This window comes from Mirounga leonina, unplaced genomic scaffold, assembly GCF_011800145.1.
Source record: "Mirounga leonina isolate KUSES-001 unplaced genomic scaffold, KU_Mleo_1.0 Mir_166, whole genome shotgun sequence".
NCBI lineage: Eukaryota > Metazoa > Chordata > Mammalia > Carnivora > Phocidae > Mirounga > Mirounga leonina.
Window position 1 is genome coordinate 13,400,829 of NW_023270418.1, and position 20,783 is coordinate 13,421,611.

At 56.5% G+C, this 20,783-nt stretch overlaps 1 protein-coding gene across 1 annotated transcript in view; it reads right to left on the reverse strand.

Moving 5' to 3' along the window:
* ABTB2 (ankyrin repeat and BTB domain containing 2) overlaps positions 1-20,783 on the reverse strand; it is a 171,019-nt gene that overhangs the window by 11,314 nt on the left and 138,922 nt on the right. Inside the window, exons 4-9 of the mRNA XM_035012547.1 lie at positions 7,347-7,499; positions 5,923-6,088; positions 3,089-3,178; positions 2,555-2,656; positions 520-616; positions 97-232 (exon numbers count right to left, since the gene is read on the reverse strand). Of these exons, the coding sequence (XP_034868438.1) occupies positions 97-232; positions 520-616; positions 2,555-2,656; positions 3,089-3,178; positions 5,923-6,088; positions 7,347-7,499 (744 nt within the window). The remainder of the gene's footprint in view (positions 1-96; positions 233-519; positions 617-2,554; positions 2,657-3,088; positions 3,179-5,922; positions 6,089-7,346; positions 7,500-20,783) is intronic.

Sequence of the window (20,783 nt, forward strand, 5' to 3'; positions counted from 1 at the left end):
GATCTCTAGTTCTCCTGCTCCCCATGGGGGACTCGGACTCCTGAAAGCCTGTTTCATGCTCCCACTTCACACGGGGCAGGAACCCCAGGTGCGTACCTGTGGCCGTGGGCGGCCGAGTGGCTGAAGCAGTTCATATCCTCATGGAGGGAGGAGGCCATGCCATTGGCTTCGAGCATGCTGAGCAGGGGGTCAGCGCCTCGGCTCAGCAACAAGCTGACCAGCTCATAGTTCCCTGGAACACAAGGCAGACGGAGGGAAGATGCCCCCACCACCCACATCATCGTGTGCCTCTACGGGCCGCCGCCTGGCTGCCGAGCTCCACAGAAACGCTGATGAATGGGGCCGGGGGAGCCCCCAGAGCCCAAAAGGAGGGTCTCCAGGCTCACCTCAGGGACCTGGGCATGTGGCCACAAGTCCGGCTGCAGGCCCTGCCAGGCTGAGTGATGCCGCAGGGAGGGCCAGCGGAGCCTTGGGGCAGCAGGGGACCCTTGTGGGCAGGGCAGCTGTCTGTATACGTACCAGCCGCAGAGGCCAGCTGCAGGGGGCTCTCCGTGTAGCTGTCCTCACCGCCACTCACTGCTGAGCCCTCCACGTGGGCCCCGGCGTCCAGCAGCAGCTGCAGGGCACAGGGCAGGACATGGAGCAGGACACGTCAGTGTGGCAGGGAGAGTCTGGGAGGTGTGCAGGGGAGGCTTTGGGAGAAGGGCCTCTGGTTCCCTCCAGGCATGTGACCAAGACCCAGCTCACCTGGGCAGCTGAGGAACCTGAACTCTGGAACTTGAAGTTACCCTCAGGCCTTTAAGTTTCTAGAATCTTCACCTCTACTCTTGTGGCTCGGGACCAAGGCCCTGAGCTGTGGGGATCTCTGAGCTGGTTTTCTCTTTCAAACAAATGCTTTCCTATGAATCGATTGCATCGCCCCCAATCTACCAGGGGAAACTGAGGCTCTGGGGGGCAGCAGAGGTAGTGGGAAAGGCACAGGTATTAGAGTCAGAAAGAGCTGAGTGTCAGTGCTGGCCACCAACCAGCGAGTGACCTGGGGCAGGGCATGAACCTCAACTCCTGAAGCCCCAGGCTTCCGCATCTCAAGAATGGCCAGAGGCCTGCCCTGCCGCCATGCTGGGCATGAAATGAAATGGAGCTCAACCCACCACAGAGATTTAATAACCAGCGGCCTCAGGTGGTCTCCCTGGAGAGCTCTGGCAGGCAAGCTCCCCAAGGCTGGGAGGCACAGGGCCAGGGCAAGACCTCACTGTCCAGGACGCCTCTCTCCATTCTGGCAAGGGCAGGATGGCGCAGGGCTAACAGAGGCCAAGCAGTTCCAGCTGAGCCGGGCCTGGCTTTGCCTCGGGGCAGGGGTGGGGTCTGCGCTGCTCCAACAGGTGACTCTGGGCTGCACCCCACCTTCCCTGACCAGTGCTCTGGAGGGAGCACTTCGCTCCTTCCCGGGTTTCTGGAACACCAAACCCGGGGGAAGCCCCGCCAGCCCCACACCTGGAGACCAGGCATGAGGGGGCCAGGCTGGCCTCCAAGCCTGCGCCCCAGTGTGTGGGAAGTGGGGAACGGCTGTCGGCTGGAGGCTCTCGTCCGTCAGAAACCAGCTGTGGCACTGCCCGAGCCGGTGCGCCAAGGTGGGGGCGGAGGCCCGCCCGATGGGGCGAAACTGGGCGCCGGTCCAGGCAGGACCAGAGCACGGCCCTGCCGGCCGGTCTGGGCTAGGCCGGAACTCTGCTCGCAGCTCAGGAGGGCAGCAAGCGGCAAGCAGGCGGGGGACGGCAGCCGGCCTGGTGCAGACCATCTGCTGAGTCCCTACGACAGGCCAGGGCTGTGCTGACCATGACGAACAGACTGGACACGGCCCCTGCCCTCAGAGGACTTGCCACCTAGCAGACAGTCTGCGAGGGTGACACATGAACTCCCAGGAAGGAGTGTGCAACCCCGTATTCCCCAGTGGCCTGAGGAACAAAGGAGTCTGGGAGTCGAGTGGCAGGGTGGCTGGTGCCCTACCTGGGGTGGGCCACTGCTTGGCTCTGCTTCTGGGCCTCAACCCCACCCTCACACCAGTCACAGCTACCTGGGCCACTGTGGGCACCACCCGGCGTGACCTGGCTGGAGAGGTGACCCGTGCCGCTCTGAGTCCTCTCTCAGAACCCGGGATGCGCAAAGACTAAGCCTGTTAATGGGGATGGGCAGAACCAGGACGCCCTGATACAGGGCCGGCTCTGTGGGACCATTCACGGGGGAGCAGAAAGGGCTGTGGGTGGGCAGGAGGGTCGGAGGAGAGGCTGCGGAGCACACGTGCCGATTCCCGCAGGCCCGGAGACTCCCGGACAGCTACAGAGACGCCCGCAGGCCCGGGACTGCTTGGACCTGGGCTCGTTCCCCAAGATTCCACACGGGTCCTTATGCTAAAGCCCTCTCCTTGAGGCAAGCCGGGGGGCGGGTCTGTCCTGCTGAGCCGGTGCGCGGCCCGAAGCAGCTCCTCTGCTCTCTCTGATTCCGGGCAGGCAGGGCTACATCCGGGGCCCAGCCCCCCTGGCGAGCGAGGGCTCACCTGCACCACAGAGATGTGTCCATGCAGCACAGCGAACGTCAGCGAGGTCCAGTGCCGGCTGTCGGGGTGGACGGAGGGGTGCTTGGGAGAGTTGCTTGGAACCTGGAAAATGCCACAAAGGATCCGTTTTTTTTTTGGGTGAGTGCCATTCCTGGGCAGGTGACGCGGGCACCGGAGCGAGGGGGGCATCCTGCAGGGATGGCGACTAGGAGCCTATCCGAGTGCTTTCTGTTCAACTGGTCACGTCTGCGTGGCGCACCCCGTAGACAAGGCTCAGCAGGATGGTCGGTTAGTGCTGCCTGCCCTGGGTACAGACACGGCAGGGACGAGGCTGTCCCGTAACAACCGTGCCCACGCTCTCCGCTCAGCTCCCTGCTCTCGGACAGGAAGCCCACGCGTCAGGACAAGCGCTCCTGGCTCACTGTTATCTCTGTGCATCCCTATTCCCATCCCTCCAAATACGGCACCAGCACGGCTGCTGGGGACCGTGGGGTGCTCCCTTGCTGGGCCAGGCGCCCCGCCGCGCCTGCTCACCTGGATGTCCAAGTTCGCTCCCGCATCAATCAGCATCTGGACCATCGCCTCGTCCCCGGCCGCGCAGGCGTACATCAGCGGCGTCAGACCCTGTGTGAAGCAAAGGTCGACGCTAAACCATCTGGCAATGGACGCAGTGCCACGTATTCCACAGGCGTCTGTGCCAGAAACCACAGTCCGGGCTCGGGCTTGACTCGGCTGCTCATCCGCAGCAGCCCTGCGTCGTGGCTCACCCTCCTGCCCCTTCCGGGCGCACTGGACACGGAGCCCGTGAGGCCTGAGTACGGGCCATTTCCACAAGCCTGCGGGACACCAGAGGGGTGAGGAGCACGGGCCCCGAGGCCCCCTCTGCCACGGGGAGCTGTAAACCGTGTCCAGGTCACTCGTCTCTGTTTGTGCCTCAGTTTCTTCTTTAAAATGAGACCAACAACAGGATCTAGCTCATAGGCTTGTTGTGAAGAAGACGAGTGACCGTGTGTCAGGTACTTAGCGCAGAGGAAGCCGACGTCAAGAGCTAAGGAATCACAAGAACGCAGCGAGCCCATCACTGCCCTGGTGTTATACCGCCGGCCATACCCTAACCCACCCCAGGCCCTGGGCCCCTAAATCCCTGCGGGAGGTGATTTACATGCAACATCTCATCGAATCACCATAACATCCCTATTAAGGAGGCTCTATTATTATCCCCATTGTACAGACAAGGAGCCGAGAGACCCAAGGCCAGGTCACACGAGGAGGAGGAAGAACTCACACCGGACCCCGGATCCACCTGAGCCGTGAAGCCCCCCATCAGAGGCAGCTCACAGCGCGGACAGGGGTCTGACTCGGATCTCTTGTGCTACTGAGCAAGTCAGAGCTTTCCCGAAAGCGGAGGGCCAGTCCCTCCCCAAGTTTGGGTGGACGGCTCGCCGGGTTGCCTCCCGGCTGGGAATCTTTCTCCGGGGCCAGTAATAGCAAAGGCAGCAGTGGAAAGTGTTATCCCACAGCTGGATCCTGGCGAGCGTGTGTCTGGAGCCCTGCGATGTTATTTATTAGGTTATTTGTGTGTAGACAAGATCTCCTTACCTCATAAATCCCTGCCTAGTGCCCAGAGATAAAGAAATGGCCTGACATTAATCATGGGCGAGAGAGCTGTTTACCCACAGATCATCCCATAAATACCAAGGCCGAGGGCACAAACAGGACCGAGCATTTAGAGAAGAGCCGAGTGCCGCCGAGGGCGGCTCTGGTTTGGTTTCAGCCCCCTCCACACTTGCTTGACTTTGTTCTCTACACGTCTGTACACGGTCCAGTGTTTACATCGGCTCGGAGTCTTTTTTGTGTCAGCCCCCCCGCCCCCCACTCCAGGTCCATAGGTAAGGAAAAGCATGAAGGGCTGATGAACAGAGCTCACGGCTAATCGTCACTGTCATCACATGGACAGCGAAACCCAGAAGAACGCTTACTGAGCCTTTATTATGTGCCAGATGCAGAAGCGTCCCCGAACCCTACGGGGCAGGGACTGCTGTCCTCCTTTGATGGAAGCGACGAAGGTGACCCTCAGGGAGGTGGGGCAGCTTGTCCAAGACGCCATGGCTGTGACTGGGTGGATGGCTCGGGCCTTACCCCGGCACCCTGAGCGGGGGGAGGACGCCCCAGGATGAAAGCCCCCGCAAGGCCCAGGGACTGGCCCTGACCAAAGCACCCCAGGGAGGTCCGGCACCCAGCCTGTGTCCTCCCTGCTGGCCCAGCTGACACCCTGACTGTCCCAGTTCCGTGCTCCTGCTCTGAGTCATCTCCTCTCCCTGGAGTGCCTGCCCCACCGCTCTCTGCTTCAGCCCCTCTCTCCCCGTCCCGGAGGCCCCATTCCCCAGCCATTCTGCTTGACCCGTCACCTGTCCAGGTCCACCCTGGCCTCGTGGTTGACCTGGCACTTCAGCACGCCCTGTCCCGTGCTAGCATCTCACGGGACAGCATTCCACCCAAGCCCTCTGCCGTCACGGAGCTTTCCCCCCGCGTCTGTGTGGCCTTCCAAGCCACAGAGCCATCACCTATGTGGCGAGGATGCACAGAGTGGTGTCAGACAAACCAACTAGACAGCCCATAGTGGTGAAGAGCCTGGAGTCATCTGCTCTGCATTAACTGTGTGACCTCAGGTAAACCAACTTCGCTGTACCTCAGTTTGCCTCATCTATAAAATGGGGATGATAATAGCATGACATCCTAGGGCCACTGTCAAGACTGAAGGAGTTCATCTGGGCAAAGCGCTCTGAACAGTGCCTGGAACATATCAGTGCTCCACAAATGTTAGCTCTTCACAGCAAAAACAATAAACAAAGCAAACAAAACCGCTTAAATTCTATCTAAAATTGTAAATCACTTCCAATGCTTCCTTTTCCGGCTTCATTTTACTCTCTAGCACTTTTCACGGACACACTCTGTGTTTTACGTTTCTATTTCTTGGCGCATGTTTCCCCAGCTAGAACATTAACTCCATGAAGACAGCAGGTTCTGTGGGCCTGGTATGGAGTAGGCCCACGAGGCGCCCAGGGCCCACGCCCCAGTGACTAGTACTCACAGCTGGAAATCCAGCTGGGACTCCTCCAGACTTCTTCCCAGCCCTGCACCATTGGGGACAGTCTCTGGCCTCCCAGCCAGCAGAAGCAGAATCTCTGTTACAAAGGCATCCCCAGCGGTGCTAGGAAAGTCTTCCAGCTGATGCCCCACCAGCAACGGGAGGCTGCCCACTCCTCAGAAGCACCGAGCTGAACAGAAGGACTGTGCCACCCTCTCTCGCCACGGCGAGTCCCCACCTCTGTCCCCCGCGCCTGGCTAGCGGAGCTCTCCGCACGCACCTGGTCGTCCATAGTGTTCACCCCGTCTGGGCCCAGGGCGTCGATGGCCTGGTTGATGAGGTCCGTCCTGCCACAGTTGAGCATGCGGAAGCCCAGGTCCTGGTTGAATTTTTCAGTGGCCGCTCGGGCATCCAGCCTCCTGAAGGAGCTGAAACAGCACTCGGGTCTGCATAGATGAGACCCGGAGGTGTGTGAGCAGGACTGTGTGTGAGCGCCTCTCAAGGAGGTGAGGCTGACGAGGGGCAGGGCGACAGGGTGGAGGGGAAGGACGGGGAATTTCGGTTCCATCGGCAGCAACTGGCCTTGTCATGCTCAGTGACGTGAGCACAGACATCTGCTCTTCTACAAACAAGTTAAAGAAGAGCTCGGAGCTGTCCACTGTCAGGAAAGGACGTCCCCTCAGGAACAACCCACCAGGGACTCTGCCTGAGCAGGATGCAGCTCCAGCCCGGACGTGGGCCACGGTGCTCGCCCGTGTGCTTTCTGCAGGGCGAAGACTGCCCTCGGACTAGAGGACGGCCACTGTGGCCCAGTTCCAGTTCTTGGCTTACATCCTCTCTCCTCAAGGGCTTCCCGAGGAGGCCCAGAATTACCAAACAGATGGTGGAGAACGGCCCAGAATCCCACTGCCATTCAGCCCTCCCACCAACGAGAGTCAGATTAAAAACTACATCTATGAGACGGCACACCACAGGCTTCCCACAGGGGGCTTCAGCCTGGAGCCAAAGTGTGGAAAGTTCACGTCCCAGAATGACATTTGGGAATTTGCCATGGAGACAGAGGAGGATATAACTGGGGTTGGGGCAAAGGGTCAAAAAAAAAAAAAAAAAAAAAGGCAAGTCTCTCATACGACAAGGATGGCCACGGAGAACATTCTCCAGACGGACTTCAGGAGACCAGTCCAATGTAAGACGGTCATGCTGGGAAGAAAGTTAAGAGCCCAGGCTTGGGGTCATGTAGACCTGGGTTCAAATTCAGGCACTTGGCTAGCTGAGTATCTGTGGACAAATTAGTATTCCTCCCTGATGCTCAGTTTCCCCATTTGTAACATGGGCATTATAGCCCCTCTTTCTCTAAAGTTGTCATGAGGACCAAGATGACGCATGTACAGAGGAAGGGCTCAGCCCAGCGTCTACACTAAGGAATAGTTGAGAAAAAATAGTGGCAAGTATAGGAATAGAGGAGAGGAAGGACCCGCTTTTGCTGATTACCCCCCCGCCCCAAATATCCCACAGAGCCAGCCTGTGAGCGCTCTCCTGCCCAGATCCAAATGCGCGTCTGCTCTGTGACCAGCGGAAAGCAGCCAGGGTCTGGAATGATCCGTCTAACGGGCACGGCGCCCACAGAGCACGCCCTGGGAGGGGGCCCCCCAACGTCCCGGAGAGGGAGGCGTGCGGCGAGCTCACGCCTCGCTGCTTCCGTACTTGAGCTGGCGGGGCTCACAGTCCAGGCCAGGCAGCAGCAGCCGGGCGGCCTGCCGGATGTCGCCGCTGTCCACGGTGAGGCTGCGGCGGTGCTCTGCGTAGGTGATGGCCACGCGCATCCACTCCATCAGCGGCGGCAGCAGCATGAAGGGCCTGGGAGGCAGCAGACAGAGAGGGGGTCGGGCCGCTGGCGCGCGCCCGCCACCACACACGCCCCGAGACCCGCTGCAGAGGCGGTGAGGTGTGGAGGGGCGGGCTCCTCGTCCTCACAGAGACCCCGGTTTGTCCCATTCCACAGACACGGTCAGGAGCCAGGAGGAAGTCCCGTCCTGGGCCACGGGCAGAACCCGAGGGCCTCAGGTGACCAGTGAAAGGAAGGGTTTGCCAGTGTGTCAAGGGGGGGGCCCTGAATTCGGACGGGGTCTCCTGGTCTCTCCCCGCAGAAGGGGAAACTGCCTCCTGGGTGGTGGGGGGGCGTGCGGGGGCAGGAGTCCCACAGACCCAGGCTCCCACCCCGGCCCTGCCCGAGCAGCTGTGTTCCGTCACCACAGACCAGCGTGGCCCGGGCCTGCTCCTGCCACCTGTGAGATGATGTACGGCACACAGCTCACGGTCGCCCCTTCCTCACCCTGCACCTGGGCAGAGGTGGGCCTTACGTCACTTCCTGTGGCAGGCTGGAGCCGCCTCCGCGTGGTGCTCCCCGTCCTACGGGGACAATGGTCTCGGGGCCTAACACTAAAAACCCAGGGCCACAGTGACATGGGGCACTAGGTGGAAGCAGGGAGACACTTCTGTTGGGCAAGGCCTTTGAGTTGCCAACTCCAGGGGGCACCACTCACGAGGTAGTCCATGTGTCACCAGGGGGCGTCATTCACGCGGAATGGGACTAGTGTCCCCTGGCATTGAGCAATACGGCCTGCACAGTGGCTCAGGGGCCTGCCCTCTCCCCGCCCCAGGCCCTCCCAGCCCCATCCCGCCCGATCTGGGTTACTGCTGGGGAGGCGGGGTCCGCTCGCTACTGAGAGAGGCTTTCCTCCTGTCCTCGATCAGTTCTGGCAAGTCTCCCATGGTGAAGACCATCTTTGGAGACCTCCTCACGGTCCAACCCATCTCAGTGCTTTGGGCCGCCCTGACGTCCAGTCTTTGGCTGTATGACTCAATGGACAACCAGCCTGCTCTGCCCCGAGCTTTCCTTGCCTGGTCACAAGGATGAGGCAGCCCTGGCACCCTGCCCCTTGTGGCTGTTCTCTCTAAGGACAGCTCAAGTCCGCCTCCCACTCCTGTGCGTGCTCCCTGCCCTCCTGACGCCTGCCGCTCCTCCGCACCCCACTCCCTCTGACGCCCTGGGCTCCTTGAGCATTAGGCCTCTGCCGTCACCGCCATCTTGCCCCAGACGTGCAGAGAGGTACTGTGACCAGGAAAAGGACCTCTGCTCTCTCTCCTCAGCCACTAAGTCAGTCAACTGGAATCAATGAGAGACCCTCAGATCACTGGTCTCAGATTTCCAAACACTCAGGAAATCGTCAGAACTTGAAGAGCTTCTCTCCTTGAGGGAAAGGATGCTTTTATTTATTTTTAAACAAAATAAGCAGATGTGATCTTGAAGGTGGTTCATTTGGAAGTTATTTTGATCTTCTGGTTCTGTCGTTTCAGAAAACCTATCTGGGTCCTAGTGTACCAATCAGAGTGGTGAGGAGAGTCACGGGTTGGAGAAGCCTGGCTGGTCTTGGCCTTCAAGAGTGCCCCAGACCTCACCCCAACCCATTTCCAGTCCTGGCTCATATCCTTTACCAGGACACACCAGACCACCAGGCACCCGTGGTTCTCAAGCCTACCCTGCCCTCCCTACCTCCTCAAGAGAAGGAACCTGCTCTCACCTCTGCCCATTCAGATCGTGTTTATCCTTAAAGGCTCAGTTCCAGTACCTTCCCTTTCCAGAAGCCCTCCCAGATCCTCTCTCCCCGAAGAAAATAATCTCTTCCTGCTCTGAGATCCTTTAGAACTTGCTCTTCCATCAATGAATGTGTCTCATCTTCCTGACTAGACCCACTGTGCCTCAGAACAAGAACGATGGCCTGCTCATGTCTGCGTACTCCCAAGTATGCCCAGCATGGGGCCTGAACACAATAGGTCCTCAATAAACACTGGCCGAATGACTAAAAGTATGGCTGAGCATCAGGAACTTGTTATGATGGATCTGAGTTTTCACTTCTGGACCAACTCCTGTTTCTGCCCAGAAAAGAATGGCATATAATTTTCAAGGGCATAGTGCTGACTTGCTAGAGTAGGGAAAGCCAGGACTCTATGGGCGGAGCTTATAGAATGTAGGAAGGAACAACAAGCCATTTGTGAACTCCTCCTCTGTTTATAGAACTTTGATTATAAATACCCATTTGAATTCTCCCCAAATAGTTCTGGGTTTTCCAATTCTGACATTGCAATGCTAGAAGGCAAGCTCAGACACATATTTCTATATATATCAGTCCTTCTGATCCAAGGGGAAGGCTTTATCTAAACCACCAGCACTGGGACTGAAGTGTAAATGAAAAGATAGTTCGTGGATTTGCCAGCCACTCTTCCATGTTGTGGCCAACAGCCAAGACCAAGTGCCAAGTACGGACACTGAAGCTCTAAGCAGCATCTCCCAGCTGCACTAGGGGAAATCCAGGAGGGAACTTGGGGAATCACTAAGTCCAATCAGATGGCGTTGTGATTCATTATGCTCCAGGCCTCTTAGAACTTGGCACATGAAAAAATATGGTGTTGATAACCTCGGTGGGCAGGTACTGGGGACTGGCTCATTCAGCCTCCATTATCCCATCTTTGTTGGAGACATAAAACGTTGAAAACTACATTTCCCAGACTCCTTTGCAGCTGGGGTTCTGGAGGCAAATTAGGTTTCGCCATTAAGATGCAGCTGCGTGAGATCTGGTGAATAGGTGTGAGGCCAAGCCCACCTTTGTCTGTTTCTGCTAGCAAGCCAGGTCATGAGACATGAGGTCTATTTTTTCTTTTCTTACAGACCCTTCCAGTGTCCATTTTCCACCTTCCCGAGTGCTTCAGGGGCCGTGGTAGTGCTACTGAAAGCAACCACAAAGATGTCTTGATTCCAGCTTCAATCGGAATTGCATTTCCAGGGCGTGTCTCAGAGGGAGCAGCACCCCCTGCTGGAGGAGTCTGGTATCGTCTTTGGAGGCGTGGCCTTGAACCTGCTCCTTGAGCTCTTCCAGTGATTCTCCTGGCATCTAATTCCCTGCATTAAATCCCTTCCTGCTTAAAATACCTAGAGTGGTTTCTGTTTCCTGAATTGAACGCTGACTAGATATTCTCAACATACAGAAATCCTCCAGGGTTAAGCACGTCCCTCCGCCTCTGGGGTCGTGGCTGGCGTCCACCTGTCCACAAACAAGGCGGTGCCAGTCCCCACACTGACCTCTTCAGGCCCTTTTCCCTGGCCTACCCACCCCCCTGTGGTCCATGGGAAGATGATAGGACAAGCAATTCATGGACTTTCTCAGTAACATCCTTCCCTTGGCCTGTAGGTTCCAGGCTACTACTTCCTTTCTGGTAATTTCATGTAGCCCACTGGACATGCTGAGAAGCTGGCCTGTATTCCTGGACGTTCTGGAAAATCCCCGTAAAAACTCCCATCCGTACCAGCTGCGGGTGCCTCCTCCCCACTGGGGGAGAGGGCTCCAGAGGAGTGAGGCTGGGAATGTCGGACATCTGCATTGCCCCCATGCTTGGTCCCGTCCCAAAGAAAAAGGCGGTTTTTCTCTTCTTGCCATTCCTCTAGGCTGAGCTTGGCCACAAGCCTTTCACTGCCAGGGCAGGTGTCTGCTGTGCCAGAGGGGGTGGGGGCATGGCTTTGGTCAGCCCCTCTGCCACCGAGATTCCCCCTTGCTGGGTCCAATATCTCTGAATAGCGGTTCTGGAGTGCTTTGGTCCCAGGATCCCCTTTGTACTCTTACATATTATTGAGGCTTTCAAAGAGCTTTTGTTTAAGTGTGTTATTCTACGGCTATTTACTGTATCAGAAATCAAGACAGAAAATGTTTGGGGTGCCTGGGTGGCTCAGTCCATTAAGCATCTGCCTTCAGCTCAGATCATGATTCCAGGGTCCTAGGACCGAGCCCCAAGTCAGGCTCCCTGCTCAGTGGGGAGCTTCTCCTTCTGCCTCAGTCACTTCCCCTGCGTGCTTTCTCTCTCAAATAAATAAAATCTTAAAAAAAAAAAAACCCAGAAAATGTTCAAACATGTAAATATGCAAGTTCACCTTCGGTGTACTGTCATCACCTGTCACCTAGCTTCTGGAAAACTCCCCTGGACACATGTGAGAAGATGAGAGTGAAAAGGCAAATAACACCTTATTCTTATGAAAATAATTTTGACCCTGTAGACTCCTGAAGTCTCCGGGACCCCAGGTGGTCCCCAGACCACACTGTGAGAATCACTACCTTAAGAGAGGGCTGTACTTGGGCTGAGTGTGGGGCTGGGCTTCTGCCTCTGGTGGCACACGGTCCAGCCAGTTCTAGAATACTGTGTGGTTTGCATGCACCTTCCCAGCCCAGTGCACTGAGGCTCCTAGCCCCCTTCCCTGCAGCATCCTCATTGCAAGAAAGCCCCAGTGTCCTGGAAGCAAGGGAACGGGCTCTATAACCTGGGGCAGGTCATTACACTCTTTGGGCCTGTTTTTCTCTTAAAGAAGTGGCTTCTAGATATTTCCCATTGTGAGAACCTCTTTTGCTGCTATTTCACAGACTCCCCGTGACAATGGCTCTGTCTGCAGTGATCTAGAGTGTGGGCTCAGGAGGGAGCCTTTTGGGTTGGGATCCAGCACCACCACCAATAAACTCAATTGTGAGCCTGGGCCCCCTCAGCCTCAGTCGTCCCATCAGTGAAATGGGTATAAATAATACGACCACCTCACGAGAAATACGCATGGAAGTGCTTAGTCCAGCATTTGGCCCATGGCAAGTTCTCAGTAAAGGTGAACTATTATTACTATGTTAGTATCTGTTGATAGAGAAAACACATAATAGCAGAACAGGCTATAGGAATCTGGTCCTATTAAATGCTTCAACTCTAGCTCTTCAAGTGGGGCTGACTCTCCCCTCACCGGCCCTCCAGCAAGTATAAACATGTAAAGATTGCAAAAGCCTGCCAGCAAACTGCCCATCACCCACTCCATCCCAGCTCATAAAAGAGACAAAACAAATGCAACCACTATGTTGAGTGTGATCTGGAAGCTGTTTCTGGCAGCGCAGGCTCTCGGCCTTGGCGGTTGAGGATCGCGCACGGTGGAAGGGACAAGGAACACAGACTCACCAACACGTGACGTTGGGGGGGGGGTGGAGGGCATGGAATGACGGCCAGGGACCTGCGCCCCCTGCCCGCCCCAAGTGCTGCTGAAACGGTCACGCTCGTGCACACCAGCACATCGGGTGGGGCTGCCGCTGTGACAAACCAAGCCACTTAAAAGGGCCACCGACCGGCAGCATGTGTCTTTGTGCGCGCAAAACAGCGGTGACTGCGACGTGGGACTGTCCAGGAGATGCACCAGTGGGAAAGGGCTTCCACTTGACTCCTCTTTGCTAGGGGAGGAAATGGAAGCGCCCTGGGGCCAAGGGCTCCGCCCAAGGTCACAGAGCCAGTTCAGCGGCACCAGGGAGACCAGCCCCACTTGTCCTGACTCAGCTTCTCCTCGTGTCTCTCAGTTAATCATATACCTGAACCTGAGTATATCAAGCCAAGGGTCTCATAAGGCCCTTCGAGAGGACCGGGCCTGCAAAAGCCACTTTTTACCCCCCTTAAAAAAAAAAAAAAAAAAAAAAGAAAGAGAATAAACTTCTTAAGGTCTTGGTTTTAAAGGTCCCTACAGCCTGGAAAAAAAATAAACCCAGCCCCACTGAGCAAGCATAAGATTTACTGGGATTACAGCCCTATAAGCAATGTCTTAACGACATGGAACAGGAAATGACTCTAATTTCCAGCTCAAAGCAGGCTCTGTTCTTCCTCGAGGTGGGCAGCGGCCTCGGGGAGAGGGGCAGGTTGCAGGGGGGTACAGGCCTGTAACTGGAGGCTGTGCACCCCGAGCCCGAGGCACGAGAAGGCCCGTGCCTGTCCCCCCCCACCCCACTGACCCCTGGCAGGTCTGTCCCCTCTGTGCCCAGCCACGAGGAGCCGGGAATGAGCACGCAGGCAGGCCCCGGACGTGCCCACCGGCTGGGCAGGGCCTGGAGACCTGGCCTGAGCTCAGCCCTGGGAAAACCGGGCGGCGGTTTTTTCACTTCCAGCCTTGGCAGGGAGTGCAGAGGGCTCTGGGCGCGGGCCTGGCTCCGGGGGCTGGAAAAGGGTTTGGAGGGGTCCTTGCTGCCTTTGTCTTGCTCCCTAAGGAGACTGCCCCCTTCCCCAGGAAGCTCAGCCCACCCTGCCTGTGGGCACCCTCAGTCCAGGAGAGGAACCTCACGGCGGCCAGCCAGTCTCCCACCCTCAGCCCTATATTCTCCCCCTGAATCTGCACCACCTTTGGATGGAGCCACTGCCAAGCACTGGGGTGCATGGGGCCATGGCCCTGCTGCATCACCCTTCTTCTAGCTCCCGCTATGGATGCTGTCTGGGCTGGGGCCATAGAGTAGCAGCATCAGGAACCAGCAAAGAGGCCCCGCTCTGCCCAATTGAACGACAGCTCTGCAGGCAAAGACTCCTCTGGGAAGGTCAAGTCAGCTCTACCACACCGGCTCTGAGGCCTTCACCATGGGTCGTCTAAGATTTGCAAGAGCCACTGTGGCCTAAAACACCAAGCCAAACCGTCCATGCAGAAAAAAAGCCACCGTGTCCCATTGAAGTCAGAGGCAACTCCCAGCACAAAGGAAGCAATTCTAGTCCGGTTCACATCTTGGACTAATTAATTTTCTAGAACTGCTTGGTAAACCAGAGTGGTTTGGACCAGCTGGGAGTCAGAGTCGGCAAGCACCTCCTCTGACCCCCAGGCCTATGTTCTCCAGCGCCCGCACTCTGCCCCAGCACCTGAGCTGACCCACGGCAAAGCCTCCACGTGGGGTCAGAGGACTGGGGTCAGAGGCCGAGCTCAGGGCTTGCTGAGGGGGAAATACTCTTTTCTTATTAAAACTCATCTGTTATGGATTAGAGACCTAAAAAATCCTCTACTTGCCCAGATATACATATGGATATAAATTTAGAATATAACCAAGTCATGATTAGCCGTGAGCAATTTCTCTGCCTCTTCCCAGGGACTTGCCCCTCAGGCCCCATGGGAGCCTAAAAGTGGGCAGTGGGATGGGAGGTCAATCAGGTGACAACTGGGGCATCTTGACTTGGCTCCCAAGGCATGCGGGAATAACAGAAGAACACTAACAACTAACATTTCTAGAGCATGCTAAGCACCTGGCACTCTTTTAAGCCCCTCATACCTATTGACTCGTTTAACCCTCGTATCGATGTTACGAAGCAGCTACTATTATTACCCCCATTTTACATGGGGAAACCGAGGGCTAGCGAGGTGGACTACCTTGCCCCAGATCACGCACCTCAGTAAACGACAGAGCTGGGATGAGGTCCCGGGCTGTGTACCCCAGCCCCCAGCTCCAGCACAGAGCATTCCGCTGCCGCTCAGCTTAGGAAATCAGCTCTGGTCCTCCACTTTCCAGACCCTTCCCCATCTCCCTCATCTTAGGGATGAGGAGTTTTAGGCACAATAACCATATCTTTTGTCACCCAAACTGGCCCACTTCTGAGAGGAAAACGGAGAATTGTTGCCAATCACACTGGGCAGCAAACTGTCTCAGACAAACCAAAACATCTGGTCACCCTAGCGGGAGGGTAAAGCGCGCAGCGGGCTCACGCCGTCCCCTCCTGCCCACCCCGAAGCGGCTCTCCATTCTGCCCCCAAGCCCTGCGCCTTCGCAGTCCCTACCCTATCGGTCATCATTTCATTTGTGTGTGAGCCTGCTTTCTCTTCAGCCTATAATCTCTCCAAAGGCAGCGACTTTTGCTCACTGACATCTCCCACCCCTCAGCACAGGGGCCCATGTTAGAAACGCAATCTTTGAATCTGTAAACGTGTGGCACGTTCCTCCCTCCTGGCGGCAAAGCCCTCGGGCTGCAACCGTGTTTTCAGGGGTCCGCTCTCACTCCAGAACTCTCTGTGGGGCTCCATGGGCTACGGAGTCGAGGGCATCAGGCCCAACTCTCTACAGGCAAAGGAGCTCGTAAAATGGGGACCGACTTCGTCTTTCATTCTTGGAGGCTTGAGTTGGCTTGGGTATTGGCAAATGGTTGTCTTCAGAAAAAGAAAATACTTCCTGGATAAAAAGCCAACCAGGGGCGCCTGGGTGGCTCAGTCGGTAAAGCCCCTGCCTTTGGCTCAGGTCATGATCCCAGGGTCCTGGGATCGAGTCCCGCATCGGGCTCCCTGCTCCGCGGGAAGCCTGCTTCTCACTCTCCCACTCCCCCTGCTTGTGCTGTCCTTCTCTCTCAAATAAATAATCTAAAAAAAAAAAAAAGAAGACAACCATCTCACAGGAGAATTTTCGACCCAGGAGCAGTGTCCCGGGGGCGGGGCTCCGCTGACCGGGGATGACCTCCGGCAATTTCGGGGTGGGGGGGCGGGGCGAGGGTGCTGGGGGAGCCTTCTCCGGGAGGGAGGCAGCAGACGTGCTTCTGCAGATGTCTGCATGCTGCTGCGCCCCGGTGGAGGGGACACAGCCATCTGTCTTCGGTAACTGGGCCTGCGTCCAGGGTGGCATCTCCGTGGGCAAGCCGGTACAGATCCCAGGGCAGAGCCTGCACGCAGGCCACCACCCCGCCGCCCTGTCGTGCCGCAGGGAGGGTGCTGGGAGCTCCGGGGCGCCGGGCCCGTTTCCCAGGCGCCAGCTCCCCACGTGGCGGCCGATGCGCAGGCGGCTGGCCCAGCAGGCCACAGGGACACTGCTCCCCACGCCCCCGGCGGGGAGCGGTGTCGAAGCAGGCCTCTCTCCACCTCACTGGGGTGTGGCTGCCTTGGCCTACCCACCACACCTCATCTGCAGAGCTGCCATGGGCAAGAGACCCACCTTCTTCACTGCTCGGCGTCCGGGACGGCTGACGAGAGACCACAAACTCTTCCACCGTATGGAAGCCAGACGGGCAAGGCCTCCAACCTGTTCACACACACAGCATGGGCCCTTGCCACCACCCATCAGCCTCTGCTGACAAGGCAGCCTTGGGAGGATGCTGTGGCTTAGCTGTTCTGCTTATTTCTCTCTCAGACACCCGGGACAGGGAGGGGGCAGGTCTTTTGTTCAGGGTCTCTGGATGGTCCTCCTGTTTGGATTCAGCTGAGTATAATCACACAAAATTTACCTCTCCCCCCTCCACAGTCCAAGGCAAAAAAAGATGACCCACTCACACTGTCAGGTAAAGAGTTTCTAGAAACTTCTAGAAGGAGGTAGAGGCATGGGGTTCTTGAGGCCTGACAGAGGCGTCAGGGGGTAATCCCTGATTGACAGTGAGTGGCTTTGACCCGTGTCATAAATAGCGGTGTGCCCAGCCACAGGGATAGGAAAAGATGGCGCGGGCTCCCAGGACTGACCTTGCTTTCCGCACCCACATCCCAACTGCAACTTCGAAAAAGACTCTGGCACTGGCTTCTGGGCAGTAAAGCCACATTGCTATGATTTGTTGAGGACCTACTACGTGCTGAGCAGGCATGAGGCCACTCTGCACACATGGCCCTATTTCTAATACAGCCACCCTGCAGGGGAGGTCTAATTATCAGTGTGCATTTTACAAATGTGGAGGCTGAGGCTTTGAGGGGTTGGGACACAGATCCAAGGTCACATAGCTAGCCACTGGCAAACTGTTCGGCTTTGAAAGGAAAAACAAACAGATTCCGGGGTCTTTCACGAGAACAAACTGCCACACGCAGAATGCTCTGAGCCTGCCATCTGGCTGAAACCCAGGAAGTGGGCAGGGTAGACAAAGGGCTGGCCTCAGTGGTTCCCCCAGGCCAGCTTCTGTACCTACGGCCTCATCAGCCCTGAAATCAGCAGGGAGCGGGAGGCCGGACTGGGCCCCAGAGCCTCAGGGGTACTCTCCAGACCTCTGAAGAGACTTTCCCCCAAATGTCCAATATGAAAGCAGCAAAGTGGGGGCAAGTCCCAGGGGGCTGTCCCGTCCCAGGTGGCCGGTCCTGTGGGAGGAGGGGGATCCCTGTGTAGAGCTGTGTGGCAGGCAGGAGGAGTGGGCCAGAGAGCAGCCCGGCCGGCCTGCAGACATCACCTGAGCTGCTCTCCTGTCCCCTTGTGCTTGGGACGTCAGCGGCTCAGCCCTGGAAGCCACCATTGAGAAAGCGAAGTCCATTCCCTGTAGAGCTGGGATTTCCCAGCACACCAAGGCTCCATACTGCAGACAAAGGTGATTGTTACAAAAACACAGCTGATGAATGAAGCCCCCAGGCCCGGTGGCTCCCACCCAGTCTTCTTTTCTGTGAGGCCCGGTGGCCCCAACAATGGGGCAGGAAGTCAGCCGCAACAGGCAGCCCCCGGGGGCACTTGTCAACGGCAAGGCCGGGACCCTGCCTGTCTCCATCCCCTGTTATCGGGCACCGTGGCTTCCTTTGTCTGCCCCCAATCCCTGGCTCATTCCTTGTCAGAGGCTGGACAGATGCCCACCATCAGGCTGGCCACCGTGAGCCAGCACACTCTTGTCCACCCAGGAAGAGGCCCCAAGTGGTTGAGTGCAGGCCGCCTACGTCTCGCTGCGTAGAGGCGGCGCTGCCCAAGAGACCCGGCTCCTGGGGTCCTGCCTCCTCTCTCCTGGGAGGTGGGAGGGACACTACACCCCCGATGATGTGAACGCTGTGCTCTTATAATCAGGCCTCCCTGCCTGAGCTCCGATCTGCCTCTTCCTACTTGGGACCTTGGCTGCCCCTCTGACCCTCTCCAGGCCTCAGTCTGCTCAGCTATAAATGGGAACAGTAACAGCTTTCTCCAGGAGCTCTCATGAAAATCTATCAGAGAGCCGTGTACGTAAAGTGCTTTATAGACTGTGAAGCTTTGACTAGATGCTTCCGGCCTGTGTGAAATACATCAGATCGTCTCATTCCCCAGCTGAAACCTAGTAACCGCAGCCCATCTTGTGGGGGCACCAGGGCCAAACCAGCAAGCAAGGGGCCAGGGTACCCCAGTAACGGTGGAGAGTGTCTGACCCTCAGTCCGCCTGGTCTTTGAACCAATGGGTGGATGAAATCCAGTTTTTAAAGTTTTCTTCAATCCTTGGATGGTAGGTTGTGATAAATCTAAAGTTTGTACACATCTCTGTCCAAAGCAGGCCTCATTAGTCCTTTGTGACATCTGGTCTACTTCATCTTCTCTGTCACTCGCCGGGCTCCCTGGCTTCTGTCAGGGCTGAGTTAAAGGAATTACAGGGACTGAGGGCGTGTATATGAGAGGGAGAGAAAACATGCTTTTCTTTTTAGATTTATTTATTTTAGAGAGAGCGGGAGAGTGAGCAGGGGGAGGGTGGAGGGTAGAGGGAGAGGGGAAGAGAGAATGTCCAGCAGATGCCCCGCTGAGCGTGGAGCCTGACACGGGGCTCCATCTCACGACCCTGAGACCATGACCTGAGCCAAAACCAAGAGTTGGCCGCTTAATTGACTGAGCCAGCCAGGCGCCCCGAGAAAACATGCATTCTGAGTATACGTGACTTTTTAAAATTCACCATTGTTTCTGGATTATTTATGCATTAAACACAATTTAGTTGTTTTAGGCCTTCCATAAGGTTGACGAAAACAGTAATTACACAGATAATAACAGCTACCACGTCTGAAGAGCTTACTCTGTGCTAACTCCTTTAGACGTATAACCTCCCATGACTGCCACAAGAACCTCTGGAAGTAGATCAAGCCATTCTCCAGTGAAAGCTGAGAGGCTGAGGCCAGAGAAATGAAATAAGCTGCCCAAAGTCAGCCAGCTCGGAACTGGCAGAGACCCCATGCTGCGGTTGTTCTGACACCAGAGTCCAACCTTCAGGCTCCTGTTTCATTAACTGAACAACTTAGCTAACAGCCTACTACGTGCCAGGGACTGTTCTCTGTGCCGGGCACACAGTGGGAACAAAGCCTATCTATGGTGCTCACATTCTAGAGGGTGGGGAGTGGGGGGCGGACAAGTAAGCAGACAGATGCGTAGCCACCAGGTATCAGCGGGCCGAGGAAGGTGCTCTGGAGGAAAGCAGCAGTGGGTAAAGTGACGGCGAGGGACCAGGCGTGGGAGGGACCGCTTGCTGCCCACGGCAGACTATAAGCAAGCCCCTTCCGAGATGACTGGGGGCGCCAGTCCGAGGAACACGGGAAACAGGTACTAATTCACCCAATCACTATTCTGACTTCTTTGACTTCCACTTTGAGTAAGCAGATGGGAATTTAACACACAGAAAGGGGGAGAGGAAAAGAGAAAAAAGAGCTTAACATTGCAAATCTTCTTGAAATGGTATTTAAGGGAACCCTAAGTCAGTCCCATCAAGCCCCCACTGCCATCATCTCTATTATTTGATAAGAAAACACTTTCGCAAGCTGAGCAGAAGATTAACGAGCCCACTTCTTCAGACTGAGCACAGAGCCTATCCGTGGCGCTTCCTATTTATGTAAAGTGCTCGGCTGAGGGGAGACATCCCCCCCTTCTGCATCTGGAATGGAACAAAGAGGCGCCTCTCCTCGCTTTGTACCTCTCTTTGTATTTCCCCAGAACCTGGGGGGTGCCCCTTGGAGGCAGAATCTGGAAGCACAGGAACCAGCAGATGTGGCTCACTTTACACAGGGGGGAAACTGAGGCTCAGACGGGAAGCTGGACTTGCTCAGATCCCAGAGCCAGAGGGGCAGAGGGGCAGGAACTGGACTTGACCCTCAGGCACCTCTGAGGATGTACTTTTCCACTGGAGAGCTGCTCTAGCCCCACCTGGACGTATTAGCCTAGACACGCAGTCAACAGGAACTTGAAAAAACAAACACCAAATTCTCGTGATTTTAAAATGTAGATCCAGTTTTGTCGTGCAATACATACTTTGAAACAACGAAGTCCTTCGGTGACTTTTGCTGCCCCATGCCACTTGGCCTGTCCCCATCTTCCTGTGGCTGTCCTTTAAGGCCCTGTTAAAATCCCGCTGCTCTGATGCCCTCCCCGAGCCCGCCAGGCCCCTTGAGATCCCCCTGAATATGGCCGTGGTGAGGAGGACAGAGCATCCTGTGCTCCAGGAGCTGCTCCAAGGGCTTTTGCTGTATTAACTCGATCCCCACAACACCCCTGTTAAGAAGAGACCAAGGCACGGAAGCTAAATGACATGCCCAAGGCCACCCTGTTTGTCAGCGGCAGAGCTGGGATCGACCCCGGCCGGCTGCACAGTCTGAGCGCCGACCTACACGTGATCATGCAGCGGGTG